The 9,297-nt window shown below is 43.4% G+C and overlaps 1 protein-coding gene across 2 annotated transcripts in view; it reads right to left on the bottom strand.

Annotated features, from left to right (window-relative positions):
- Positions 1-1,481: 1,481 nt before the first annotated feature.
- The window catches only part of PTCHD1 (patched domain containing 1), a 57,243-nt gene continuing 49,427 nt past the window's right edge, over positions 1,482-9,297 (bottom strand). For both annotated transcript variants that reach the window (XM_072744520.1, XM_025997450.2), the window contains one exon: positions 1,482-8,379. In XM_072744520.1, the coding sequence (XP_072600621.1) occupies positions 6,725-8,379 (1,655 nt within the window). In that variant the 3' untranslated portion in view covers positions 1,482-6,724. The remainder of the gene's footprint in view (positions 8,380-9,297) is intronic.

The raw sequence follows: 9,297 nt of genomic DNA, 5'->3' as shown, positions 1-9,297 counted from the left end.
CACAGGGCTGTGGCTGCTAAAGCATTTTAATGTGCCTTAAGATGTGTCAGATATGTTGTAAAAGGCAGTGTACATGTATTATGTGTGTGCATGCATGTATGTATGTCTATGTGTTGTACTTGTGTTATGGGTATGTTGAGTGTACATACATTGTGTGTGTGTGAGAGATAGAGATAGAGATAGAGAGAGAGAGAGAGAGAGAGAGACAGAGTCAACAGGTCATTACCAGTTTTGATTAGTCATCCATGGCCCTGAGAGGCATTATAGGATCTGACTTGGTGGTTCTGGACAGAGAGCAAAGTCAATTTTGGCAGGATGTTAATTTAAAGAATAAAGGTCTGAAAGTCTGAATTAAACATGTTGAGGGCTCACCCTGGAAATTAAGTACATTGTTTTGCCAAAGAGAATCATGGGTTTTCCCAGCCTGGAATGGGTAATGGAAATGGGCTGAATCTTTGCCATTTTGTAGAAAGTAAACAAAGCACTTAATAGATCTCAATGAACAGAGTCTTCTAACTTCACAACAGATGCTACAAAGTGGAATTGATATTCTTCTATCTCAGTAGAAGGCCCCCCTTGCCATGGCTGGGCAGAGTGTCATATAAATGGCACTATTTGGCTGCCAGTGCCTTCTTTGTGCTTCAGGGAAGACCAAGCAGTGGTTCTGCCAGCAATGCTGTTAGGACAACCCACATACATTCCATTGTGCCTAAAGTTATACCAGAAAAAGCACAAGCAACAGGTACAAATAAGTCGATTCTTTTCCAACTTCCTCCGTCAGTGTACACCATTGCTAGCTTATGGCTAGGAGTCAAGAAAACTGGGCTTCTATTTGCATATCTGTGTCCAAGACACACCTGTCCTTAGATGTAACCATATGTCCACGGCCATGATTTCCTATTTGCCTACTACAAATATTATCAAGATGAATGAGACACAGCCTCTCCTCATTTGTTGGTGAGTCAGCTGCTGCAAGTGTGTGCACACATGCCTCGTGTAGACATCTAGCATAGCCTGGGAGCAGCCCTTCCGAGCATGTGGTATATTGCTGCCACACAGCATGTACCTGTATAACTTGGAAGTCGGCTCTTCTGACCCTGATTCTTTAACAGAGCCCACTTTCATATGCTGGCTTTGCTGGATGCCCCCTCTGTGTGTGGGGTGTGCTCACTGTAATGTTGAGGCTACATATACTTTGTTGCAACAGTGAGAATGTGGTAGCAGCCTGGCACTCTTTCTGCCAAGAAGAGCACAGTGCAGAGGTGTCCTTTCCCCAGTTCTACCCTGGAGAGTAGGTTTAGCTGGTGCTGGAACATAAACATAAAAATAAATAAATAGATGAATGAATGTGGAATAAACGAATGGAAGTAGGCACTTGGCTGGGCATGAGGGACCAATATTTGGAAGCAGTTTTGGCTTCTTGGGAAAAAGGTGGTTGAGAAACTCTTGACTGCCCATTAGCCAAAATGAGGACACCAGAATCACACTCCCAGTGAGGTCTTTATTAATTTCAGACAGTGGTTCTTCACCCTTTTTGGGTCACAGACCTCTCTTAGAATCTGATGACAACTATGAACTCTCTTTTTAGGAAAATGCACATATTAAACATACACACACGTTTGCATATAGTTTTAGGGAGTTCAGAGTCCCACCCTCCCACCAAGTCATTCATGGCCCCCAGGTTAAGATCCCATAATTTAGATACATAGAATTTGGCAGTAAAGTGGCAGAATGGAGGAAGGACTGAGGCCAGGAGACTTGAATTTGTAGTCCTGTATCTGCTTCAAACTAGCTCTGTGCATGTGATTTCACTGATCCAGGTTTCAGTTACCTCACATGGAAAATGAGGGAGTAAGCTTCATTCTGTCCAGAGATTCATCTGATGTCAACATTCTGGAGGGAGAAGAGGCTGGCACATTCCACAGGAATGTACTTTGAAAAGAAGCCTTCTTTCCCTATCAGGCAGGCTCCTCTGAATGCTTGCCCTGCTAATTTTAATCTAACTTGAAAATCTCCACAGAGGCCATAGCTCTCTGGTTGCCTCCCTTCTTCTTCCTTGCATGGTATGCTTGTAGATATCAAAGAGGACTTGAAACAGATCACCTGGGCAGAAGGGGGGCAGGGGAGAGGCAAGGCTGGGGAAGACATCCTGACACTGCCTATTCAGGTGAACGGATTCTAGCTCATTCACTTTCCTCTTTGCTTTCTCCTGGACTGGCATGAAACAGAAAGAAACAGTTGTAACCACCACAGGGAGGAACTCTGCCATGTGCTGGCTGCAGCCATCGTCAGGTCTTTGCCAGAGAATCCACTAGTACTAATTTAATACTTTCCTCCGTGTTGCAGCTTTATCATGCTTTTAAGAAGTGAGAACCTTTGTGTTCAGATACCTGGTGCTTTTTGTGTAGCACAAACTTAAAAGCAAATTACCCAGCAGGAGTGTTCAAATATCTTCAATCAAGTCAGGCATAGTAATTAAATAGCAAGTGCCCTTCCCTCCTGACTCTCATCCCCAAGTGCCTATATCCTATTTTTTCAAGGATTACAGTCCAGCCCCAACATCCAGAGCTTGTGCCCTCTTGACAGTTGTCCCAACAAATTGGTCATCCAGGCGAATTCTGAATACCCTGAAATGAACAGGAGAACCCATTGCATATTCATGTAGCCCTAATTCTGTGCCCAAATCTGCAAAAATGTACTTCTCTGTAGCTTGACCTCATGGCCCCTACCTAGTGCTACTGTGTGGGATAGAGAAATTACAAATAATGTCTTGAGTTTCTTCTCTATACCAGCCCTTGCTGTGAGTGCTTTCTGAACATCCTCTCCCTTGGTCCTCATGGTAAATCTGCAACATCGCTCCAATGTAGACTCTCCGAGGGCAGGTATATTTTATCTGATCTGTTCGCTGCTCTGTCTCCAGTCTCTAGAACGGTATCTGGGTGATATTAGGCACTCAGTATATTTGATGAATTTAGAGATAGTTATCCCCATTTTACAGAAGAGAAAACAGAGATTCACAAAGTTCAAACACTACTACAAGCTGCAGGGCTACTTTAATAGGATCCAAAGGAATAAAGCCATTATGAGGAGGATACCATTTGTGTTCAAGAGGCTCTGCCTCTGCCACACCCCCAGGGTGGCTGCCCAACCCACCTGTTCTTGAGATAGACACAGCCAAGCTCCACTGCTCAGGCTGGGGGCACATGGTGCCATGGTCCTGGAGTGCCACTTAGAACAATTGAGTGGTGGTTAGTTAGAATAACAGGGTTATGAAGGGCCTCATTTAGAGCAGTATATTGCAAAAATAACTGTAGCCATGGAGGATGCCATCTGATTATCTCCCTTCTGAGTGAAAATTGAGGGGGCAAATATGGTAGGAAAGACGGAACCCAAATGAGCAAACACCAACAACACACACTACAGACCAAACCAAAGCAGAACAAAACCCCAAACCCCATAACCCAACCAAACCAAAACTTAGGAGCTGGAACAATGAAGAGGGAGCTTCACGAGGGTTTGTCTTATTTTTTCTGTGGAGAAAATGTACTCCTTTTAGCCCAAGGAGGCCTCATGCTACTTGCTGGACCATTGGCATAGGGCTAAACAATAATGCCCTGTTGTAGTATCATTTTCTTTCTTGCAAACCCCAAGTTTCTTGTGAATTTACACTTTCTGCTGAGTTCTATTCGATAAAGAATATTACCCTGACCCTGACTTTTCTTTTGTTTTTTTCCTTACGACTGGCCAAGAATGCCTAAGTATCACAGTTTTTTTTTAGCTGACCAGGAGAAATATTTTTGATGAATGGAATGTTTTCTTTGGTAAACAAACACCAACTCAAAACCAACCAAATAAGTTTCTTTGGTAAAGTGAACATTAATGTCTTGGTTGGAGTTCATTGAAAAAGAAAACTTTTGCAAGTGTTTGCTAAGGATCGTTCCTTCCCTCTTTATAGCAATTAAAAAAGTAAAACTTCATGAAGTCAAGACTTAAATTTTATGGGGATGTGATTCGGAGTTGCTTCTAAAGTGTCTTCTCCGTGGTGGGGCTAAACCAGTGCTGTCGGAGCAATAATCATTAACGAATAAATAATCATGATCTAACAATAAATAATAAATCTTGGCATGCAGAGCCCCCTAGTAGAAAAAAAATTCATTCCACGGTCAGAATTCCATAAGCCTTGATTTCAAGTGCTGAAAAGGGAAGTTGACAAGGTTGAAAATGCCCTTCGTTTAAAAATACAATATTCCAAGGTATACAGAGACTCAATCAAGTTGGAAAACTACTATCTGTCATAAAACAAAGTTCCACAGCAAGTCATTCTGGTTGACCAAATTGAATGATTAAATTCTCAACAAAATCCATTTAATTGGCGTGTGTGTCGCATCAGTTTTGTGGAGTCGCTTTAACCCGAGGTGCTCCACGTGGCCGACACTAAATCAATGGCTGATTTAGAACACACTGTTCGGAAAATGATTTAGCAACATATGATTTAAGAATAAAACCAATCCCCTCTTCAGCTGTGTTTTATAAATAATAGCCTCGTTGCAGGCCCCTTGGAGAGAAAATTGATCGCAGGATCTATTATGCGAACTTGCCCTTTTTCGAGGACTGTACTTGTCCCCGGATTAAAGCTCATTATCTTCTAGTTGAGTGCATAACACGTTGGTATGATCGCTTAGTGTGTCTGCAGGAGAGACTGAACAAGTGTGTAATGCACTAGCTACGTAGTTAGAACTGTGTGAACAACAGTACATGAAATAGAAAGCACAGGTTTGCACTTGGTGCAGTTACATCTGAATCATTTGGGCATTTTTGCTGTTTGGAAAGACAATGGCAAACCTAAATCCCAAACATTACCCAGACATTTAAAAACAAAACAAAAAAAAGAGTCTGCCTTGTGGCCGATAAAGTCCTATGTTCTTTCCTTGGAAGTGTACTTTGAAGGGAGTAATAGCCCTCTTAAGGGAAAATCTAAAAGTGGCCTGCCCTGTCTTAGGCATGCTGAAAAGATGGAAACCCTCTAGTGGTGTGACCTTGGCTGAGTCGCTTTATTCTCCTAGGTCTCAGTTTTCTCCTCTGCGGAGGATGGGGGAAGTTGCACAGTACATCCGCTAAGGTCCAGAGAGCAAAGGTACTTTTGGGAAATGCTTACCACTATAGATGTCTAAATAAGCTACATTTCTAAAAGGGAAAAATACTGTAGACATTTGCCTCAAATGTGACCAGGATTTAGCTTCATTTTTATAGACGTAAAGAAACACTGGAGTCTGGGACGACATACACAGCCTCTTCCAATCAGAGTGTTTCTGTTTAGAGCCTGTAGAGACTGCAGTCAACAGTATAAACATCTAGGCTCGTTAATGTACAGAAGGGCCATGCAGTGCTTTGGAGGGGCACCGGCAGCGTGTGTGTGTGTGTGTGTGTGTGTGTGTGTGTTGGTGTAGGGGGGAACCAGGAAGATGAAAGTCCAGCCAGCTCAGCAGGAACATTTGACCATCATCATTGATCAGTTTGTCTTGGCGATTACATCCGTCTGTCTCCCCTTCCGTCCTTCATCTCCCTGTCTGTACTTCTATGAGGTTTCTCAGTGTCAGGACTTACACTCACCAGACAACTTCCTTTTCTCCTCTGTGTCTCTGAGCGGCTATGTCTCATAGCGAAGGCAGACTGGCTCTACCAGTTGAAAGCTATGGCAGGTAACCATTTCAGTGTTCATTTCTCTTTCCTCAGCTATGCATAGGCAGATGTTGCTTCTGGGTATCCGTGCAAAAACAGCATGTAGGGTCAAACCACAAACAGCTGTACCAGCTGGCCATATTTTTTTTTGTTAAAATGGAGACACTGCCTCTGTGTTCAAGTAGACACTTGCTTTTCCTCCATGATGCCAGGTATTTGGGTTTGGCTCTGCAGTTTTGGGGACTCAGAGCCTTCTGCCAAGAGCTGTAACTAATAAAGCAGATCCATTTGGTGACAAGCAACAAGATATTCCAAAATAGAATCGCTCCAACTCTGCAGTGCTGGAGCTGTCATTGGTTTAAAGGTGTATTAGCCAAATCATACAAATGTTAAAAGTATACTGATGGGGGGGGGATATGATTTATTCATTCTAGATAACAAAACTGCCTCACCTGGGTGAATTTAGGGATCACTCAATTTCATTCCGTGGATACTGGCCACTCTACCATGTGTCACTTCCAAGGTTCTGGCTTGCTTTTGCTGGCTAGAACTTTTGAAAGCATCTCCTTGGGGTGCTGGGGAGCTAGATGAGACGGCTAAGACCTCAAACCACAGACTCTGCCTGGAGCTACTGCTCTGCAGAAGTTCTGGAAGCTTTATTGTTTGAACAATGCTTAAAGCTATTTCTGCCTTGGCAGCTGACCTTTCAATCAGTAGGTTTCTGTCACAATACCAGCAACATCTGCAGTGTGAATAAAATAGGATTCTGCTTGCTAATAAGCTTTCTTCTATTAGATCTTAGTTTAAGAGACTGTGTGTGTGTGTGTGTGTGTGTGTGTGTGTGTGTGTGTGTGTGTAAATTCTTTCTGGTAGCAATCCTTTTGTTTTAAAGACTGAAAATATGCAATGCCCATGTCCCCCCCTTGTCCTTTACTTTGGCAATGTCTGTTTCTGAAAAAGAAAGAACAACTTTGAATTTGTTTCATTAACATAATCTCTTTGCTCTCCATAAGACCTAGGGTGAAAATATAACAAGCAGACTCCATCACACTGTTGTAATTTGGTCAACCACTCGGGTACTATCAATATCCACCATTTCCACACATTCAATTTCCTCGCGGTTTTCAGGATTTTTCTTCTCTTTCCTTTTTTTCTTAGAGGGTGGCAGAAAAGTCAGTATCACAGGTAAAATGGCAAAGCAGTGAAAGAAGGTGACAAATGCTATTAAAAACAAGCACCTGAACAGTGTACAGGTCAGATTTGAAGGCACAGCTGCGAGAGGAATCAGACCAACAATATAGCAGAGGTAGCTCTGTAAAATAGCTACCCCATGCACTTCCAGAGCATTTTTTACCCATTTAGTTCTTGTGAAATCCTTGCCCAGAACAAAGGTGGATAACAGTGGAGCACAATTGTCAATTGTGTAGTTAATTCCGTAAATTAAGCATAGCACAGAAATGCAGTCCAGTTCGACTTTCCATAATGTCATGAAACCTATAACGCCAAACTCCACGGACACAACCGTTAGAGTGAGCCAGACATTGATCAGAGAATCTGCCACCAGGAATGCCGAGAAGAAGAGCAGGAACAAAGCACTGATGCAGGAGTTGTGCAGGGGGGCTCCCAGAGAGGAGGCATATCGATCCATATACACGAAGGACGGGTTGAAGACAATGAACTTCACCTTGGAGGTGACAGAAAGTCTCCTGAGGGTCTCCAGGAGATCATAGAGTTCTTCTCTGTTAGTTTCCATGGTCTTGGCCACCAAAAACATTCTGGAGGCCACTACGTCAACCTCGTCATTGTACTTTTTAGAGAAGATGATGTCCTCTTGAAAATGTGAAAATTGGGGAGCTTTCAGGAAGGAATTCCTCAACATGTCTGTGAAGTTTTTCTTGGGCAAGCCAGTGGACACATTGAGTTTCCGAAGGTAATTTAAATAGCTCTCAAACCAGGATATCCGCACAAACCCCTTGGTGTATTCTAGCACGTCTTCTTGGACACTGGTGTTCCAGTATTCTATGGACTCGTATATGTAAAACCCAATCACTGGACTGTAGTTACTAAAGTACTTTTGCTGGGCAGTAGTGTACTCAATGGTTTGCGTCGCAGTTGCTACGATGTTACTAAGGTCTGACCCTTCACTGACCTGCAGATAGCCCATTAAGGCAAAGGAAATATAAATAAGGTAAAAGAGAACTACAAAAGGCTTGACATAGGTGTTGGTTATCCAGTCACAGTAATAGCGTTTGAGGAAACATACCAATAGGTGACTCTCGTAAGTGTTCGCTTCCTCGCCGTCGGTTGTGTCCTCGCTGAATCTGGCTGTCAGGAGAAACCTGTACCATGCCGGCTTCTCCTGCAATGCCTCGGGCTTTGGGACTTTTCTACAGAAGATACTATGCTGGTAATTGTTTTCTATGTAGCCAGTGAATACCAGGCTGGAACCATAAAACGAGAGTACATAGAGGTAGTTGAAGAAGATTGCAATACAGGAATTGCAGCAGAAAATCCTGGCTGCCTCAATGTTCGTGAAAGGGCTGGCCCCTATGCCAAAGGTGACCAGGTACATGGCAGTGGTGAGAGAAAAGGAGAGCATGGAGTCTGCATAGACAGCTGCAGTTCTCTCTTTCACATGTTGGTCTTCTCTAGTTTTCCTCCAGGAGGATAACATTTCAAAAGTCCCATATAATCCATGACCTGAGGGGGCAGAAAAAGACCAGATCAGAAGTTGAAAAGACTAACCTCTTTAAAGAGAGGAACCACCTTGGTCATGGGGAACTACCAGGCCAAGGGAAATACAACCAGCCTTGGTGATGACAGGTCAATGCCAAGAGTTTCTCTTGTGGAAGACAGACCTGTATTTTAATGAATCCTGAATGTGAATGGCAAGCGAAAGAGAAGACAGAGAGCTAAGATCTTCGTGCTCCCTTCTGGCTTAAGAATGCTGGATGGACTTTTGCCTGTGGAAAGCTGAGCCTCTTGGGGATTATATACAGCAAAAGCTCAGGGTTGTTAGTGCAGCTTGCAGAGTTTTTGTTTCCCGTGGTTGATAGAACACTCCAGAGAAGGTTCTTGGCCACTCATGACTTGGCTTGTCATCCCCACAGGTCTGGCTGGAGGTCAGCACAGAGGAAGGCAGTGGGCAGAGGGTTCTGAGTTAGTCTCGTCATCTCATCTAAGTTTGGCCAAGTGGAGGGCTTTAGTGACAAAGAGTCACTGTGTTTAATTAGAGCTTTGACAGGAACCTAAATCACAGCCTCTTTTCCCCCCCACCCCCCCACCCAAGTATCTGTCCAGGAAGCAATAAATCTGAGACATAGAGGGAAGCACAGTAAATAGCAGTGAGTTGAGTGAATAGGAAACATGAAAGATGGAACACGATTCACATGAACTCTCCCTACAATTCTTAAAAATTAAAATTCCACTTGCAGGTGTATAGCTTGCATTTTGTCTTCAGGGACCTGTTTGACCAATTTTGCTTGTTTGTTGATGACGTATCAAGCAGAGGGTGACTCTGCCGGCTTCTCTGCACTATTTGGCAATGGCCTCTGAGGAAGAGAGCCAGATCAGTAACCTCTTTCCTTAACTACTTTGTGCCTTGCCACCCTTGGTTAG

The sequence above is a fragment of the Vulpes vulpes genome, chromosome X (genome assembly GCF_048418805.1).
Source record: "Vulpes vulpes isolate BD-2025 chromosome X, VulVul3, whole genome shotgun sequence".
NCBI classification, from domain to species: Eukaryota; Metazoa; Chordata; class Mammalia; order Carnivora; family Canidae; genus Vulpes; species Vulpes vulpes.
Note: the sequence above shows the minus strand (reverse complement) of the source record. Positions and strands in the feature narration are given on the sequence as shown.